Source organism: Anopheles darlingi, chromosome 2, assembly GCF_943734745.1.
Source record: "Anopheles darlingi chromosome 2, idAnoDarlMG_H_01, whole genome shotgun sequence".
Taxonomy (NCBI): domain Eukaryota; kingdom Metazoa; phylum Arthropoda; class Insecta; order Diptera; family Culicidae; genus Anopheles; species Anopheles darlingi.
In genome coordinates this window covers 54,043,604-54,064,146 of record NC_064874.1, presented here as the reverse complement: position 1 = coordinate 54,064,146, position 20,543 = coordinate 54,043,604, and the positions used below count along the sequence as shown (strand labels likewise).

Here is a 20,543-nt window from a genome sequence, read left to right as displayed (position 1 = left end):
TTGCGATTTTGGAATTAATTTTGGACAACTTTGCAAGCAGGCTTTGGGTCATTGTTGTGTTGATTTCTCCAAGTCAACGACATTTTATATTGGGTATCAGGGATTATAATTTCTCGTGGTTTTTATGTGCATTATCCCGTTTGCTATCCGATGAACGATGAAGAAGGTTCATACTTTGCCAAGAGAAGCATCCTTAGACAATGAAGCTTCCTTCTCCATGTTTAATGGTCTTCTTATTATGTGGTCGTCTAACACGCTTCATATCATCAAAATCAACCAAAGGTACTTTTCCATAATCCTCTACCGAGTTGCTTTACTTATGTTCTATACTTTAGTCGAGGTGAGGTCTAAATAACTATTAGCATGCATATATATGACGTAGTAATGGCCGGGAATGTCTACATGAAACATTATGATGGGACTCTGCAAATGATTTATTTTTGGTAATGATGAAATATTTTCTCAAGTCGAAAATAGCATAAAGAAAACTTTTCTCACTGTTCAAATCTTTTACTTTGTTTACTCTCATTGTCAGTCCAGTAGATTTATTAAACAAGAGGAATCATCAATGGGAGTCACTCACTCGATAAATGCACACACTCACTATCGGAAGAGTGCGCGTTCTTTCCTTGTTAATTGCAATTCACTTTTGGATTTTTTAGTTTTCCTTTAGTTTCTTTGTCTCTCTTTTCTCGTGTAATATGCGACATTTCTTCTCTTAATATTTCTCTCTCTTAACTCTCTACCTTATCTATTCAAACATTCCATGCTTCCCCAAATATGACGCAAGTCTTACCACCGTTCCTACATTATCACTCCCTGCTAACACAAAAATGCATCCAGCCTTGTTCGTGTTCTTGCATCGATCCTCGATCTGACATGCTTCCTCGATCATACATGCTATATGAGTCTCTTCTTCTTATTTCTTCCTTATATCCTCTTGATTCAACTATTTCTTTTTGCCTTGCGAGCCCATTCACAATACCTTCCACTAAAAAAAACTATTTTACATTTTTCGTTTAAAAAAGCTTATAAAAGAAAGAACACAGTTTTTATCAATACGACCTCTTTATACCTTAATAGCTCACGCATGTACGCCAAAACACCCTTTCCTTCGCACCATATTTCTCTAGTCTCTTCACACAGTTATTGTTGCATAAAACGGCGGCCAAGTGTGGAAAAGAACCCAAAACAAGCTTACGCCGGCAAGATCGCGTGATACCGCAAAAGGAATGACAAATGAACAAAGGATGTGAATGAATGTAGGAATCATCACTATCTTTTCAGTTAATTCAAATTGCATGTTTTCTTAAAATTGATTAAGACCTCCAAATGCATATTTACTCCAACCATTGCAAATAGCCTATAGAAAGAAACGTCACGGCGCGAAGAAAGCAGCTATGCGATGCATGGAAGAGCAGGGTCGCGCAGGAAAGGGAAATCGACCTAATAGTCACTTTCAGGATTCTCGCAACCGTCCCAACACAACATAGATCACCTATAGTTGAGCAGCACGACCGCAATGTATATTGCATTTTCTACATTTCCTCACTCGATCTCTTTCATCCCTATCAATCGTATTTTTTCGATTTGCCTATCTTTATCAGTAATGACCATAATAGTTTTTCTTCCTCTTTCACTAAGCCATGTTGCTCTTGTGCAATTATTTCGGTTTACTTGATCCAATTCTTTAATCCTAAAAGTTTCTTATCGCTACCGCAGTTCTTTCATCATGCTTGCTTTTCTCTACTTGCCAACCTACCTAAGTCTCTCGAAATGTTCTATATAAATCGATTGTAAGTATCTGTTTTACAATGTAGGCATGTAGCCTCTACCGGTGTGCTTATACTCAGCATGAAAAGTATCGTCTACTTTACACTGCAGAAGATTCTCGGTACAATAATATTGCATCCATCAGCGGCAAGAACGTACCTCATCAATACCCAGAACGTACCTAGTCCTTTTATCATATTACTTCTCCCCATTCATATGTATTGCTTCTGGGCGAACCCTTTTGATGCAAGGCGATTGCCAATATAAACCAAAAAAAAAAAACTGAATCGAAATGACTTCGATTGCTTCAAAAGAACCCAATTGCTTCGATTGCTTCAAAAGAAGATTATTCTGTTGTTGGTTGCTTTTGCAACGGCTACAATCAGGAGAGTCTAGGGTAATGGGTATTTGTATTTTAAGTTTTACCCATTCTTTGTCTGATATCACAAAATTGCCATTAGGCATAGTCAATGAAAAAACAATGAAACCAGAGTAGATGATGATTATGAACGATCTTGATTGTGATCGGAGTCGTTAATTGATAATAATGACAAAGAGTGAGTAAAACGAACCTAAATCACATCAGTAAGCGTTTGCTCACGTTCGAAACAGTGTCGTTCCATTTTTTTTTGCTTCTCCAGTTGTTGGTACTTGTTTGAGGGCAGAAAAAAGCAGGATGGGAATGATATTGTTACAGATTATTCCGGATCAGACATAATATGGAAATAGAAAGAAACACAGCTTGAAAGCTACCCTTCTCGAGGATAGTGGCGACATTTTCTGGTTAACTATACGATCCATTTTCTTCTAAAATTGCCGCTGCAGACGAATAGTCGTCTTTGTCATCGTTCTTGGAGTGGTGGTCACCGATGCGAACACTACTGGAAGGAAAAGTTTATTTCCCATACCTTTACGCTCGAAACGATACTGGGACTGCTGCTGTTGTACGCTATATTATCTTCTATCCCGGTATAGCAGATACGTTTTCATCGATTGTGGCAGGGCTAGGTTTGGTATGCGTTCCTCTAGATATGTTCGTCCAATTCTCTGACGAATAACGCGCCTACAGAGATCCATCAGTGGCAGTGGTTCAGCTTGAAGTGAAAAAAAAGAAGATAAATAAGCATTGAATGACTATAATTACGAGATGAGATGTACATACGATCCAATCCGCCAATGTACTTCATCGTGATTTCACAATGGCCCCAAACAGCGGATACTATTGGGTAGAGCTTACGGCCCTTTAAGCCCTTGAACGCAACCCCCAGATACTGCCCATCGATAATAAAGCTGAGCGTGCCCTCGTCCATATCGAGTGCGACGAGAAACTTGTCTGGCACCACGAATGTTTCCTCCGGCTTCAATATTGCAGGGTAAGTGACGCCAGGGTTTGACTTGGAGTTGTGGTAGAGCTTGTTTCGGCCCAGATCCCAACCCCAGCTGTGTTCATTGAGACCTACTAAGCTTTGATATCCTACGGAGTGGAGAGGTGCTTCAGCGGTAGCTACACCGATTACCGCGTGTGTTCCGCGTTGCCGCGTGGACCAGAACACTTCCCACACGTGCAAACCTTTCGTGAAGCCAACCTTGCCTCGTATGCAGTCTGTGCTTTGTGCCACCGGATGCCGATGGAAGGTCATTTTGTCGTCCTCCTTCACGAATACGTTTAGTGAGCGATCTTCAGCGTTCCACGAGTATTTGAGCTGCGTTTCCCGGGGTGCAGGCGGCATATCCAGTAGCACATCTAAACGCGCTGGACGCTGGAAGTTGGCCGCCAGTTCTCGTGGAATTTTCGGAATGAACGGGGATGGCTGGTCACGGCTGACCGTTTTAACGCCGCCACTAATCTTTTGCCCCATATTCATGCCACTGTGACTACTGTTGATGTTGTTACGAGTGCTTCTGGTGCTGCGGATGGCAACCTTGTACGACACACGGATACGCTGCTCACAGTCCCTCGAATCCAAGCGGTTCAGCACTACCCGCGGTAATAAAGTGGAGGTGGATGTAGATATACTCTGTGGACGGCGACGTTCGCTTGACCTTAGCACCGGACCCCGACTGGATTTGTATCTGTATGAAAAAACGAAGCAGCAAAACAAACAAAACCGGTGATGAGTTCAGCGAAATACGACAATGAGAAAAAAGTTTATACCAATAACCTTCGATGATTCGGAAATAAACCACAGATATATTGCATTGTTGAACGTGTGTTTCCATCCTTCTGTCCAATTATATAAAGAGTTTTGTAAAATAATCTTAATATCCAACCTACCATTCAACCTACATGTGTGTGTGTAACAGGAAAACAATCCTTTAGCCCTCAAGTTGCCATCAAATTTTGGACGTGAAGGAGAGATTGGACATCATATATGAAGGATTCAAGGGCAAGTGACTAATGCTAAGGATTTGACACGAGTGTTTCTTTGAGAGTTTGCTAGCAGCTGTTGGCAGCTAGTAAAGTAGCAACTGTTCCTGCCAGTTTTTTTAAACATTGTTTTTTTTTTGGGTTTGTACTTTAATTGTTAATGGATATATTGATCCTTTAAAATGGTTATGTATGATCTACCATTCCAAAATCAATAAACATAAAGCAGGAGAGTAGATTAATCAGTAGAACATTAAAATACATGATTATGCTTGGTTTATTTAAACGTATTTTCTCTTGGAGCTATGGTGGCGCAACCTCTCGTGAGTGCCGAAACCGCACACGTTTTTTGTGTATTTTTACGATTCGCAACTAAGGCACTAACGATAACGGCACTGACGGACAAAAATTCATTTCCCACAACTATGAAAGCAAATTAAATATATTTCCATTAACCATAAGTTAAGTTGGTAGCGATGGAATCTCTAGGAAGGCTAATGATATCGATAAAATTTCAGTGGAATGAAATGGATAAATTATTGTACGCTTCGCACAATTGGCAACAGTGAATATATAACTGCTCACATTAGCGATACCTCATGGTTTATGAAACATTTCTCACAGATTCAGCATCTCCGCACATATTGTATATAATTCTATATCATTTAGTAGTTCACAAAAAAACAGGATGTACGGATCATGCGCATTAGTTGTACCTGCGCCAGAACTTTTCTCTCTTTCGGGAAAAGATTTAGAGGAAGACGCAGGATTGCTCCATTTGAAAATAGAAATTGTTTCCCTATGTACTGCGGGTACGGAAGTAAATTGTAAGCTATTTGAGTACCCCTTGTGCCTCTGGGTTTTGAACCGCATCTTTCATATTTTTCGTTGTGAAATTAACCAAAAACGACCGAAAAAGGGGATATTGGTGCGCATAAGATGTTTGCTCGCTAACTAACAAAAAAGGTTAAAAGGTTAGTATCTGATATTTCCGGGCTGTTGTCGGCTATTCAAAATCTTGCCTTGCCACTAGAAGTCATTTCATAAAAATAAAAAACACTTATAAAAGCTAAATTACTATCTTCCATGTCATCAAATATGACCAACAAACGGACATAAAACGGCATGCGCAGCACCCATATATCTATGGGTGTAAGAAAAAGAAATTCAAAGTTAGTGTCAGTGTGCAAAGGTCCACCATTTGCAAGATTTCCACACGATGTATTATTGCTGTAAGGGTGTGGTTTGTAAGGGAAGGGTAATGCTTCCCTTTCGTAATTCCCGTGGCACGAACAGATATCCCGGTTTCAAGTTGTTCGCATGCTGTCTATTGTGATAAAAAATACACTGTGACACACACAATAACTTGAAGAGGACCTATTAAATTTTCTAGTCTTCATTGTAACGTGTTGATGAGCAACGGGAAATGTGATTAGGTGTTCATTAGCAAATAAAGAGATCTAACGGATAATTTGATTAATCGTTAACGAACGCAAGGACAACAGATCTTTGTTTTAGTATTTTTTTCATTTCTCTCGGTACGCCAATAAGTGACATGGTGCTATCGAACCTGCCAACACGAATCTCAATTTTGGGAATGCTTTACTATTCAACCCAATACTTTGGCAGACTTTATGGTATTGCTTTGAAGACTTAATGGTTAACTTAGAACCAGTCAAGAATTTCTACATCAATCTGGTCTGCCAGGACTTGTGAATTGTTTTTGTTGATTACCTTCTGGAGACAGCTGATAAACAAAAGTCTGGAACTGAGCTACGCTGCATTTGAATGCTTGAACCGTGCTTGAGCACGGTAATGCGTTTAGGATTCCGAGGTTAAACATAGTGGTACTTGTACCAAAAACTTTACAAGTCTCTTGTGGAGTGAAACCGCTAAGCGCATCAAAATAATAACCGACAGAAGGACGGACCAAAGCATTAGTCACTCAAAAGTAGGTACCAGTCGATTTGTCACGATTATACAACCATATATAAACCGCTATAAGTGAAAAACACGTTAAACTTCTAACTAAAATGTGGCTAGTCCCAAAACACCATGCATTATGTGCTGCGTAGCACCGGAACGAGGAAGTGTATCGTCACACGAGAAAGAAGCAAGATGGATCGATCGTAAAACCAACCATCCATCTTGCCTGTCCGAAAATAATTTATCTACTCTTTATTGTCCTTAGCGGTTAAGGACGTGCAGAGCAAGCTTCATATGCAGAATAATATAGAGCAAAAACATCCTAAAATTAGGAACAGGGCTTTTATGATCAATTATTAAAAAGAGAAAGGGGTTTATGTTTTGACCGGATCAAATCAGGTAATTTATTCTCCGAAAATAGCCAATACCAAATGTAACGTTTATTGTACGTTAGTTAGTATCGATATAGGTTTAATTGAACACATTCGTGCCTATTGTAGAAAGCCCTATAGAAAAACACCGGTTGGACATTTTTGTCATAGGTGCGAATTTCAAGTAACCCTGTGGCGGCCATTGGCCAACAATAAAATATATGCTACAAACGCATGCAAAAAACGCACTTTTACATAGATGCCATAGCCATTGGGAACAAGCATACGCCATTAAGATGACCTCCGACGAGCGACTGGCTTAAGATAACGTGTGCGATAATCAAATGAATGAGCGGGTCATGGTAATGTGATGTATGGTGTTGGTGAATGATGTGGCAGATAGACGACGACGATTGACCTTTGAGCCATTCAGCAAAACAATAGCCATTAAAATGGCTATGCAGAGAGGCCATAATGGATCGACCTTGAGTATATAGTATTAACCGGGCATAGTATTAACAGTCGCTTTTGCAGCAGATTATAACAAGCTAAGGACAAGGTAAGGAAAAGGTTTCTCTATAATTAACATTCACACACAGTCTTGCGGCATGAAAAGGCTTCAAGCGGAATAGGGGCCGATATTGTTTAGGACATAGCCACCAGCAGTTCACGACGGTGTTGGTGTACATATATTGTGATGGCCAAATGCAAATCCTATCGTTGGGTGCTCAAGGATAGAGGTACCCCTCCTTGGCCATTCGAAAACCTGTTTCACAACTCACTTGGGATACCGGATTAACGTTAGTTTTTGGAACGTAAACTTCCAAACTGCAAGTAAATTTGGCGTTGGAAATTAGAAAGAAAAAAAAACACACACTCATACATACACATAGACAGACAGACACACACAAACACACACACACACACACACACACACACACACACACACACACACACACATATATATATATATATATATATACATATATACATATATATATATATATATATATATATATATATATATATATATATATATATATATATATATATATATATATATATATATATATATATATATATCACATGTATATACAGTGTCGGATATAAGTTAAGCTACTGAAAAAGGTACCTGTTTACGATATTGTAGGACGATTTCAGTTATTAATTTTTCTTTAAATAGCGCATTAGCACGATAGTTTCAAAAAAGCATTGATTTTTCATGCATTGATTTGTGTGTGTGTGTGTGTGTGTTTATTTCATCCAAAGTGTGTCTGTCTCCAAATGATGGTGGACATGTAGGACTCATTGGTATGGTTTTGACATCCCAAGACTGGCGCAGTGACTCATCGTATGTTCATCGTCTTTATTCGTGGCACAGGAAAGTGTTTGTTGATGCGATACGAACCTACCACGTTGGTCGACGTCGTTCTTTAATTTTGAATGCGCAGAGCGATTTCACCACCACACAACGAAACGGAGACTTAGGAAAGAAGGTCTATTTCCGTGTGGATTCGTCACAAGTATACTGTTGCATTGAGATGCGTCGATCGTCATTCAAAGCCGCTCAGCAGCCCCAAACCCCCACCCACCCCCCTTTTCTCATCTAGCTGCCTTAGTTCGGCTTGGATTAATACGGTCCCGTGAATCGATAAAAGGAGAACCTAATGGTCAGTTGGCTGGGGAGCGATGGCGAGGCCGAAACTCGCTTGGAAAACCGTAGAAAAAGGCGCGTTTCCAACTGATCGCATCACTTACCATCAAAGCTTTGCTGCTGTTATACCGCACCGCTTCTAGGTGGGTTGATTTGTTGCTTGGCTAGCTGACCGCGGCGGCGAAGGTGGCAAGCGCGGCGTCTGCCATACTGCCACTGAGTTGGTAACGGCTACAACGCTTCTGCCGGAACACGGCCAAGCGAAACCGACGGAAATCTATTGTCAAACGTAGCTGAACTGTTTACCCGGCCATGCAGGGCGCCCCCGTAGCGATGGCAGGGTTCAGCGCCAACACCAAACCTTTGCTACTACAACTTCTCTATTGCATACATTTATGCATACATACGTTTTCATCAGCAGATTTTGGTCAATTTATTACTCAACTACGTCAGTGTAAAGCGCTGTTGAGTGAAAGACAGCTTCAACAATCTAAATGATATTCATGGTCATATATTCATTATATATCGACGTATGAACAACAAAGAGAGCATGCACAAGATTCATTAGCACTACCCTCACGAAGGAATGTTAATGAAAGGAACTCTTCTAAGGTTGGTTCTAAGAAAATACGGGATTCCATAATTTCCGAATAGAATAGGGCTGTACCAAGTAAAAACCACAGCGAACTGTGATAATTTTGGAAAGATCAAGAAACAGAACTGAGAATTTTCTTTTAGCAAAGAAATATACCGAGTTCCGGTCAGTCATGATCCAACCCATGAAGTTGGAATCCAGGTTGCAAGTTGCAAAGCTTTCAGAGTTCATTGAACTCCAAACATAAGTAATAAATGCTAAAGCATGTACAGCAACCAGTTTTGACTATGCCAAACCTATAATTTTTTACATTGGAATTTGATTTTTTTATGAATATACCTTTGTAGAAACATTCTAAGATTCATTTTGTAGCACATAGCAAAATACGATGAATCAGCACCTTATGAAGTCGTGCAAAACATGTTAGAAACCAAATTGTCTGTCGAGGCTGAGCAACCGTTTCAGTGTCATTCAACGTGGTGTAGCACGACCCGGTTGGCCTTCGCCGCTTGTTAACCGTCTATAGACACCGAGTGTAATCCTAAGATGGCATTGGTGGTTCACAGACCCGCCCAAGACGGTGCGACCGCACGCGTTGCAGCGTCGATAAACTTCAGACAGTCTTTGTATATGGACAAGGTTTTTGTGACACAACGCGACGTCCTTCCACCTTGTAATATTATGTTTCGGGTGGCATCACAAAGCGAAGATGGAGTTTTGTTAAAGTGTTTGTCTGCCTCTCTGCAGCGACTGCACGCTCCTTTTGATGGTTGATTGGCTGGGTGATTTTCTGGTTGTTGTGGTCACTGCACAATTCGATACGAATGAGAGGCTGCTCAGTTGGTGCGGCATGGTTGGGAAACCAAGCTTCACTAGACCATACCTGCAAACATGTTTCTGCAACGGTTGGCCACATTGAACACAAGACACGATTAAAGTCTGCCAATTGAAAAAGAATCTGGAATCGTACACGAAACACCAACTATTTTTTCATACTCTATGCGATACCTTGCCCGGGTCCAAATTGAAGATTCCTACTTGCTTGACGATTTTGCTCTGTTGTTGACGCTTTCATCCGCGGCACACTCTTTGGGCCGATGCGGCAGGTGTCAAGGTTTCGACCATAGCATTCGGTTCCGGTTCATGCAAGAGAACTGAAACAGTACGGAACAGTGAAAATCTTTCGGTCGCAACCTAATACATCATGTAAACGCTGAAGCAACTTCCCTCTGGTTCCGCCTCGTAGCGAAGAGACGGAAAGAAATAGCCAAAGGAGTAGATGATTCGGTAGGTAAAAGAAAACAGGATTTCCTGCAATCGCAGCGTAAAAAATGCGGTTCATTATGGGTTCCCAAATATCAAAGCTAGAAGAGACTCCCCCCTTCACACCGTCGTATGAATGTACATAACATCAAACCAGTTGGTCGTTCTTGACTCGTGAACCTTTAAAAGGTAAACTCCCATCCTTTTCCTTCCACATCATGTCAGGCAATATGATTGTGCTCATAACCGAGTGTCCCGTATGACAAAATGTATGCAAACGGCTCTCTTATTGTTTAAGAGACCCGAAATTGTTATGCCGGCGGGTCTCTTAAGCGTTAAGAGACCCGGTTACATACCTTTTTGTCAATGAGGCTATTATAAAAACAATTAGCCCAATATTGGAAGCATCCGTTTACAAAAAAAGGAAATTAAAAAAAATCATTTAATAGTTTCATTTAATAGCTGGTTGATAAAACAGACAAAAAGTGGTTCAAAAGTGACTACACTCAAAAATATTGTTTTATTTTGCTTTATTAACAACTATTATAATGTGGACATGGGTTAGGGCAAACTAACGGGTTTTTTGCGAATAGCCTTAATCTAACATGTTTTGTCTAGATAAATTCAGGCAACAGAGAGCTATGACACCAACTTCATGAAGCTGCTTGGGGTGATCAATACTTGCATCGCAGGGGAACATAATGCCGAGTCGTTAAGGTCGGGGCACATCCCCCACAATGCAGCATGAGGAATCGGATCCTTCAAATTCAGAGATTATTCATAACCTATGAATAGCATCCCCTCGCCCACCACCACCCGTTCCCAAACAGCAGGAGATATATCTATAGGCTACAGCCCCTTACTGAGACGGTACGGCACGATTCTACATATAATTAAACATAGTCGTTCCAACATACAACCAGCAGAATAGGCCTGCAATGTTTATAGTGTATATGCGCTTGGTATGGGGTGACCAAATCGGAGTACCAATGATTTGTATTTGAAATCCTATCAACATGTCTCCCAGATTGCTTACCTCTGTTTTTTTCTTTAGTATTATGCATGTTGTCGAATGATGCTATTTAGTGTTAAATGGATTCACATGCATTTAAGATATTATCAAACTCAACAAAATACGAAGAGTAACAACCATGTACGTCTGGCTCAAGATATGCATACCTGCCGAATGATGCAGGACTTAGGTCCTTAGGACTTAGGAATCGTAACTTTAGAGTTACGATTAACCATCCGTTGAATTCAAACGCATTCTGACAAAGTGACAAACGCAAGAGATAATTTGTTTCGATAGTGTTGTTTGCGAAATTTAGCAGAACGGGTTACGGTTACACTAGCACGGTTTCGATGAAGTGTTATGAATTTGCAGTAATGAAATGGTGCAGCGAAAATGTTTCATAAATAAATCGATCAGCAACAGATCTCAGATGACCACTCACTCACATAGTCATTCAATATCATAACCGTTAGTAGAGCACTATAGTATTTGAGTCGTGCCAATTCATGCAAAAAGAGATTCAAAATACTCTCGCCCATGTTATATTGTCAGATGCGTCTGCTAGATTTGATTTCGTTTGGATGGTTGGTTAGTTGGATAGCCGGATGGATGGTTGCTTTTAGTCGATTGTTGCTGCGCATGACTACAGTTGGTGGAAGACCGTAGAGTCGTCGTTTCGAATCATGCGGAGTAGAGTACATGGTGCAGTTTGGCAATCATTTTTCTTCGATTTCACAGTTACAAAATAAATTTCTTTGTCTATCGATCGAGTGAAAAATATCATAAACTCCTCTAACCAACGATGCAAAAAGCACGACGAGGACTAGGTTTGCTCAAGCGCACGAAAGCGAGAAGCACATACAGCGTGTTGGTAGTAGCGGGCACTACGAGCTTAACGCAGACTTTCCATCGATTTCGGGATACGCGTCAGTTGTCGCGTCACGTTGCGAACCGTAGCAGAACGGCAGACTGACGCATCGAAGGCTAACAGCAAGCAAAGGGGAACAGAAACCCTGATGTGAAGATCGAGTACTGCGGCTTATTTTTTGTGCCAAACCGTTGCATTGGTTGCACAGTGAACTGAACCGAACCGGTTCCGTACTGCGGGTTTCTCCCTAACTGGTCACTATCATCATGTGACTCACGCAGCAACAATGGCTCTCAAGAGAGGTTTTCATCTCACTTACATATCCTTAATTTGTTGAGGTTGAGAAAGATTTGTAATGGAAATCTACAACGGATAAATTAACTGACTACAAAATGAAGCTACATTTACGTAGTATTGTGCGTTGTAGAACATTCAACATCGATGATGAATGGGAGAAAATTTTAAAAATAAATAGATGCATACGTAGAGAATCGTTGTAAGACTATCATCTGGGATTACGATATCTCAACTGATCGTACAAAAAAGGGAGATAGAAATATTTGTTTTTTGGAAGAGACTTGATGAGTTCTGAAGACATATACAGTGCTGTGATTGACGATCATTGTCATCGTTATAAAGCAAATATATTCTAAACTTGTTTTCTTTCCAAAAAGCAAGGCTCATTATAATGCATCTGTACACAGAGATAAAAAGGGAAAGGGCCAATTATACTGAAACAGCATTCCATTTGTAAATATGTCAATATTCCTAGATGAATGCATTTCAGTTCAATCTCACCCCCAGCATGGTTCTCTACACGAAACAAAACTTCACATTGGACACTTTTGCTATCTTCGCTGCTGCTGTTACCATCGTCGACCGAGCAACAGCTGTCATATTTACACATGAGGGGGTTTACCTAAGGCCTTCAAACGAATTATTGCTCCCGGCCCATTTTCGGGGCAGGAAAAAACTGGTATTACATACGCTACATTGTTTACGTTCGATTAGGAACAGAAAAATAATTCCCGTGTCTCCAGCGTCTAATAAGTAAGTAAGTCAGTAAAGTATTGTTGTAAACAGCACATTGTAGTGATCAACATTAATAAAAAAAGATTCATGTTGTTCTTAAATTATAAAACTCAGTTCGACAGAGTGTCTAGCCACTATCCTAGGATTACAATATCCTGAAACGTTCAATATCTTGCAATCAAGCTAACAACATAAACTCAACACATCACAATATACATGGAATTCCCGATTACTACTTCTAACCGCTACCTGATCAAGAGGAACTTTTAATACCATAATAGAATGTTTATAAATAAACAATTTATCTAAAAATGTGAAATAGGCGTCAAAAGTACCCACGCCTTTCAAAGAGTTGTGATCACTACGCAAGGCGGGTACGGCAATATATATTATTAAGTAACATGAATGAGTGTACATACATCGGCACTCAAGGCAGCCTTGAGGAGTTAATGGGAAACCTCGAAACTCTGCACAATTGGTTTAATAGGAGAATTTTTCTTACTTGAAGATAATCTATATAAATAAAAGAAGTTGCAGACTTTCGAACGCCCATAACATGAGAACGGATGGACCGATTTCGCTCATTCTTGGGGCTATGAAGTCGTCTTGGTCTGCATTAGGTTTATATGTTTAGAAATGTTGAGAAAATTCTGTCCTTTAATGGCAAATTGAAACTATTTTTGGCACTTGCTTTCCACTTCACAGCCTACTTGGTTTGATATTATTTCTAAACATTGGATGACAATCTTTCAGCTCCAATGCATACTTCGATGAATTCGATATTCATACTCTAATTTGATCATCGTCGTCTACTGTGGTACTTTTAATTTTTGTACCCATCGTACCAAAGAACGCTTGGTTTATACAAACCAAGGAATGTTTTGTTCATTCGCGATTTTGCCTTACAACGGAGATTTATCAAATGGTTTAAGTTTGATGATTATTGTGGTTGGAACAAAAAATACGTTTAGTGCATCAAGAACTATTTGTGATAAAATGAAAATAATTTGATTTTAGTTATCATTTCATAGTCAGAAAAAAACAATGCCTCGAACCAAAAGATGAGTAGAGGATTGCGCAGTCGGAATTCAAGAAGTGTTCAAGAGTCCAGTGGCAGAACGAAATTTGCGGGGTCAACTAGTTAAGCATAAACGCTGCTGTGCACTGGTAATTCTTAGTCTGAAGAACATAATACTGCTTATCAGTTCATTATTTCGTTATTTAGGTAATGCTGGTAGTGATGGCAAATATTAGGCGAGTTTTTAAAACAAGTGATAACATTTAGTTACATGCTTAGTTAACATGCTTTAGTTTATCACCGGAAATGAGTTCGGTCTATCATAAGATTGTTACCAGCATTACGCAAACAGAACGTGTGCTTGCTATAGCGCACTTTTGTCCCTATCAGTCACATTTAATTTTTTTAAAATGGTAATGTATTGGTGACAGAATTGGTAGGCTCTTTTAGTATTGTATTGCTTATACGATATTTGTCAACGATGTTAATTGCACAATTCAAATCAGTGCGTTCCCTCTTTAAACCTCAGCCCGGTGTGCCGAGCACGATAATCATGGGATTGCAGAAGTACTGCTCAGAACATTGTTATCCATTGATAATAAATAAACGATCGAATCATGTGATAATGAAATCTAAAAAATTACCTCTTTCGTGCTAATTCCATTTAGAAGGTTTTCGTTGTTTTTCTTTCTTCGTTCTTCTCGAGGTCGATATTGGGAAGGCGGCTGGTTTGTTTGCAACAAACGAAGAGGTGTTTGGTTTGAGAGATAATCCTATTATTTTCGATGGAAAACTGCAAAAAGTAGCCCTTCTGTAAGGGCCCCTTTGTTTTTGGAAATATATTCCCCTCCTGACGAAAGAAGTTCAATCTCCCAGCTCCGACTACGATGAATTGAGTGGATGAATTGAGATTATCCGGCTACGATGAATTGCTGGCATTCGTACATGAAGACATGGTTTTATCATTCATTCCACACACGGTTTTCACGGGTTTCCTTCGTTTCATAAAAAAAAATTACTGTGCTTTTCGCCTGGCAAACTTTTGGTTTGATAAAAAAAATATTAATTTGTACTATTAATTTGCTTCTTTTTAGCACAATAGACAGCACTTGATTGCGACAGCAATGACGCTAACAGTAGGAAAAAGATACACAGCACCAGCAGTAAGCGCTTTTACGAAAGCACCTATTAGAACCGCTCATTTTACAAACAATCGCTTGCCAACCGTGAGATAGTCGCCTGTGTTCTAGTACTTTTCTCTCACTCTTGCACTATCGTGGCTCAATCAACCCTCACGCGGTCTGGCATTTGTTCCAGAGACATACAAAGCTGGCAAACTTTTATTGTTAATGGGTATCATTTTTCCCACCCGGTCGTTGTGTTGGCGACTGCGGCGTTTGTATTTTCCACCTACTCAACTCAAGCCTTCGCCGTTTCACTGCCGCTTTTGTTAAAACACATGCTTTTATGCCTGAACACTACTGGAACACTAACAACACTTGAAGGAACACGAGCAAGCACGTCCAAAAGGTTGATATGAGCGTAGCACGTGCGGGAACACTCCGCTTGCTAAATACTTTGTTAATTTTCGCTCTCCCCTTCTCTTGAGAGCGATGACTGTCTCGTAGCTATGGCAACTCTGGGGCACAAAATCCAGGATTAATCTACAAGCATCCTGACTCGCCCAATTTCTGTCGAAGGTAGCAGGTACGATGCAACACGAAAAAAGAAAACATTCGACACAATCTTTACAAGGACACTTTTTGCGCACTTTTACACACACACATACATACTATGTTAACCCAAAATTCTAAAACTCGCAAAAAATCGCGAAGACACTATTGAATAAAAAATAGCCGTATAATTGGTTGCCTGGCACCGTTCCGAAGCAACCTCTGAGAATGTTAGTGAGATGCTGACACGGTAGAACAACACACAAGCAACCTTTCCCGAAGACGAGAGGAGGGAACGATTTTTCAACTCAACGATTTTTTAAAGATTAAACCGCGTGGTACGACGCTTAGTCGTCGAAGTGTTTGCTCCGCGCTACGACAACTGTCGAGCACATCTGGAAGAAATTTTTCATTTTCATGCACTCGAGGCTATTCGAGCAGAGAATCGGCCATATTTCGAGCAGTCTACCTGGCGAGGCGACACTTTTCGAGTAAACTATTACTCCCCTCGGGTCACCTTAGCACAAAAGGATATATTGATCCGCTCCGTTCGATAATGGCAACGTTCTCTCGCTTGATGGAAAAATCGATCTATGAAACCAGAAGTTTGCCTCACTACTGCCACCCACAATGTAGTAAACTACAATTCGGCGCTTGGTAGACACATAGGATGCAATAGTAAGAGCCGGACAATAATGTACGAAACAGTCAATGCGCCTCGAACTCGTTTTATCATGTATTAGGGAAGGGAAAGATTTCATGTTGACGATTATATTCTTTGGCGACGTTGCCGTATTTCATAATAAATCTTTATGTTCTCTTCTGGCCTTCATATACAATAGCTCTTTATCTTGTGTTTGCCAAGCTTATCCAAAACATAAACGGCCACGTTCGATAACCATGGTTTTTTCATCAAAAAATAGTTTTCACAAACTATGTTTGTCAGACATTTTATTACGAATTCCATTCGGTGGTTTTGAACACAGATTGACGATGTATTATATGATAAGGAAAACTATTCTACGGAACACATAGTAGGGTTCTTTCTAAAACAAAAAGTACCACGAACTACAAACAGCATGCGTGTATTTTACGACATCCGGTAACAGCCTCTTTTCACCAGGTAAATATAACATTCCTGCCTATTAAGCGTTCTACTTTTTAACCACGTTTGTTGCTAGCAGCAGGTAGACGGTAAAGATTACCAACAGGCATTATGATCTAATTGAAATGAAAGCCCAAGCTCTTAGTTACACGCATACAAAACAAACATATGCAGCATAAGCATTGATTGAGAAGATGGTACGCATAGGAACCAATCATAGAAATGCATCAACACTCAGCCTACCTACGCATCAAGTCCTGCTGGGTTTTTTACATCGGTTCTGCTGCTTTCTCTGTTATGAACTATATGCTATGGGATTCTCAGCAAACAATGCAGGTCAATGAAGGTCCATTTCAGCCTTTACTGCTCGTTTCCAACCACTTGGAAGACAATCATATTAAAAACACACAGGTATTTCCACGACTCATGGGCGTACTTTGCATAAGGTCATGTTGGAAAATCCATTATGGAAAATGTATAAAAGAAAACCAAAAGTGTCTTAAGCTAAGATTTTTTGTAACATTAGCATTCCATTTTGTTCTCACTTCTTTACCACGTCTGCAGGAAGATATGTCATTTAGTACTGAACCTACGTCCTTCTTTTGCCAAACCCATTTGCCTATGGCATGGTCCTATACTTAAAGTTAGGGATTGTTGTCGGCCCAATCGGTAGCCCAAAGAGGAGATGATGAGCTAACTCGTTTGATGCATTCGCCCATAGATGCTCACACAACCAAGAACTCACAAACGAAGAAACCCCTTACCTTAAAGATTCTGATTTTCTGTGCTGAGGTGAATGTGTTTTTGTTGCTTATTTCTCTTTCGTTACGTTGAAAGGTCTTCCTATCCGCCTGTCTCCAAGATCTTTGGAGGAAACAATCATCCAGGGAAGAACGTGTGTAGACAGAGCATGCTTAGAGACCAAACAGGTTTTACTCTGTTGTTAACTCTCTTGGCCTTCTGATGATAGTTTCTTTTTCATTTGCACTCCATTTGGTTGATGCTATGCTACCTTTATTGCAGATGGTGTTGGTTTCGATGGGATGCGATTCGTTTCGAACCACCAGCCACCAGGAAAACAGTCCTCTAAAAACATGGAATCGCTGATGGTCTTTTTTTCAAAGAAAATTATCTTAGTCCTCGCAATCAAGAGGCTGGCTGTAATGACGATCACCCTAAATGATGTCTCTCAATCATATCGGCAGTCGTTTACGTTGCCATGCAGATAGTTCAGATGAACTTGAACTTTGCCCCTACTCTGTCGCAACTACAAAACGCGATGAAATGGTTTTTAACTTAAGGAAACTACTGGATATTTACACTTATTTTGGCTTCCACAACATATGCTTCTAATTTCCTTAATTACATACAGCAAACGCGAATTATATTGTGTGATAAAAAAATAACTGCATCTGGATTAAGTCCATGAAAGTAATTGAAAATGATTTTGGTGATTGATTTTATAAAGTTTAGTTGTAGTGCAGTGAAGTGCAGGAATTCTAAAAAACATACAGTATTACCCTAAACAAAAAGAGTCCCTTTAATAAAAAATCAAATTTAATTAGAAAATTGATTATTGATATTGATTATTGAACGATAAAAAATCGTTCTTTAAGGATTACCTAGCTAATATTTATCCTGCTAGCAGCTGGCAGTTATGTTATGTTATTTCGAACCTCGGGTTGATGCCTGGTCCAGTGAAATGAAATATGCACGATTCGTTTTAGAAAGTTTCGTTTTATCATAGTGTTGTTGCCCTTCAGTTTTATAATGCTATCTATATTTTGAAAAAAAAAAACAAGATTAAAGAAGAACACGAAAACAGAAAAACTTAAGTATGATTCGTACGAGGCACATGATGGGCGTTGGTCACCCGCTCACTTGCCCTATCAACCAGACCCGTTTCGATACTGCAAATATACTGTAAGCGAGAAGTTTTCAACTTCGATTTTCTAGATCCATTCCATTCGCTAGTACAATCGGGTTTTCTGTGCTTGCCACAACGCTAAGTGCTAGTGAAAGAATCTGATGAAAAAGATAATAAAACGTTCCTGAAACATAGAACGGATGCTGCTGCCAGGGTTGGCGGCAGATGTTGATCTGATATGGAAAATGTTAACTTTACTTTCCATACCATATCCAGTTTTTTGAGATTTTTTTTCTTAACATGTTTCTTCTTCTTTCCGCATATCGAAGCTCCCCAGACAGGAAAACACTGACAGTAGATAAGAAATGCGATGGCGTGAATGAAGAGATATTAGTAGGTCAATTAGTAAAAAAAATAGGTTTAATAAATCCGCAGGGACACGATATCAACTTTATATTAACAACATAACATTAACAGTCAAAAAAAAGTCTGAAAGAAAGTTGTTATTGTAGCAGGCGCGTTGACAAGATACACATTAGTAGTTTCTATTTCATTAATTTCATTGATCATTTTAAACGAAGATGAAGACAAAAAATCTATAGAACATTGCGGTAATCGAATCGTTTCATTCTTGTTCCGATAAATTTCAATAGAGAATACTTCAGGAGGAACAGTTATCCATTCTGAAACTATCAATCTAACAAAAGATCACCCGAATCGAAACGACCGAAAAATCCCAGCAGTAACAATGAGTATGGAATTAAATGCAAACAAAACAGTGCATTAATTTAACAATGCTTGGTTAATAATGGCATATTAAAAAATATATATATTAAAAAACTGCCTCGCCAAAAGAAATATGCGTTTATGTCTGTGAAGCGGTAAGCGCAGTAACAAAATTGTTATTATCACAGGGCTAATGAAGAAAAATAATAACACATACTAGATTTAGTACCTGCTATTATTATTGTCACGTCTTCTTTTATTAATAGACAATGGAGTAACGTAGAACATGCATTGCAGAGAAAACAGCTGTTCTATAAAGTTTAAAAATATTATATTAGCCCAGGTAGCTTGTGACAGGGTGATTGCTGAAAAATGGGAAAAACGTTTAAAGGATTGTGTGAATATAGCCACAGAGCCCTGCATTGTATTCAATACTGTAATGGAATCGACATGATTCATACTTAACATAGTTAGGACATAAGAAATATGTTATTACAAGTATATAAGGAATGTAATCAATGGTGGAGCGAGAACATTTTTCCTTCTTACTACGGCCCGGGAACCGAGAGGCCACTTGATTTTAGAAACGTGATATTTGTTTAAATGACAGTGTAGGGAGCTGATGGAGTAACAAGGCAAAATGAGCTCTTCGGTAGAAAATGAATACAAAACTGTTGAAAAGAAAAGTATAAAAGCCTAAAAAAATTCACACCAACAATCTACCAAGCCTCGTTTCTCGATACGAAAAGAACAGATACACCCCAGAACGAATGGTGGTCTTGTATAATAAAATGCGATGTTGCCTTGTTACTCTTGGGCAGCAAGTGTGCTGCTATACGCAAATGCGGCAACGCTGCGTCTGCGGAAATTAACTAGCAAGGATCCTTTCGTTCGTTTGCTACCTCTGCAGCATTCACTATGAAAAGGGGAACAGAAAATTACAACTGCGGCCTGCTGACGGTATCACTCAAAAGCGTTTTCGACACTGTCGGCAAGGTGTGTTGCATTCCAAAAAAGATCACTGAAATGCAATAATAAAAAGGACTCCAAAAGATATTATATTTTGTAAAGAAGCAAACAGAACAAGGCGCGTATTCGGTTCCTTGCTGTCGAGGGTGAATTATTACAGTAGCAAAACTCAACTACATATTTTACATTATGTTCAATTCTGTCTTAAAGCGACCCGGCATTTGACTCAGATAATTTTGGTTTCTTTGGTACTATTAATGCGTTCGTGTTTAGGCTTTTAAAAACACTAATTCTCAGACGTTGGCAATCTTGAACAATGTAAG

The 20,543-nt window shown here is 39.5% G+C and overlaps 1 protein-coding gene across 4 annotated transcripts in view; it reads right to left on the bottom strand.

The window, feature by feature from the left end:
• Positions 1-18: 18 nt before the first annotated feature.
• The window catches only part of LOC125952022 (protein gustavus), an 88,212-nt gene continuing 67,687 nt past the window's right edge, over positions 19-20,543 (bottom strand). Inside the window, exons 1-4 of one of the 4 annotated variants that reach the window (XM_049681234.1) lie at positions 15,674-18,435; positions 14,525-14,919; positions 2,936-3,846; positions 19-2,867 (exon numbers count right to left, since the gene is read on the bottom strand). In XM_049681234.1, coding sequence (XP_049537191.1) covers positions 2,728-2,867; positions 2,936-3,846; positions 14,525-14,544 — 1,071 coding nt within the window. In that variant the 5' untranslated portion in view covers positions 14,545-14,919; positions 15,674-18,435 and the 3' untranslated portion in view covers positions 19-2,727. Of the gene's footprint in view, positions 2,868-2,935; positions 3,847-14,524; positions 18,436-20,543 lie in introns of those variants that run through there. The other 3 variants (XM_049681235.1, XM_049681233.1, XM_049681236.1) reach the window with 3 other exon arrangements.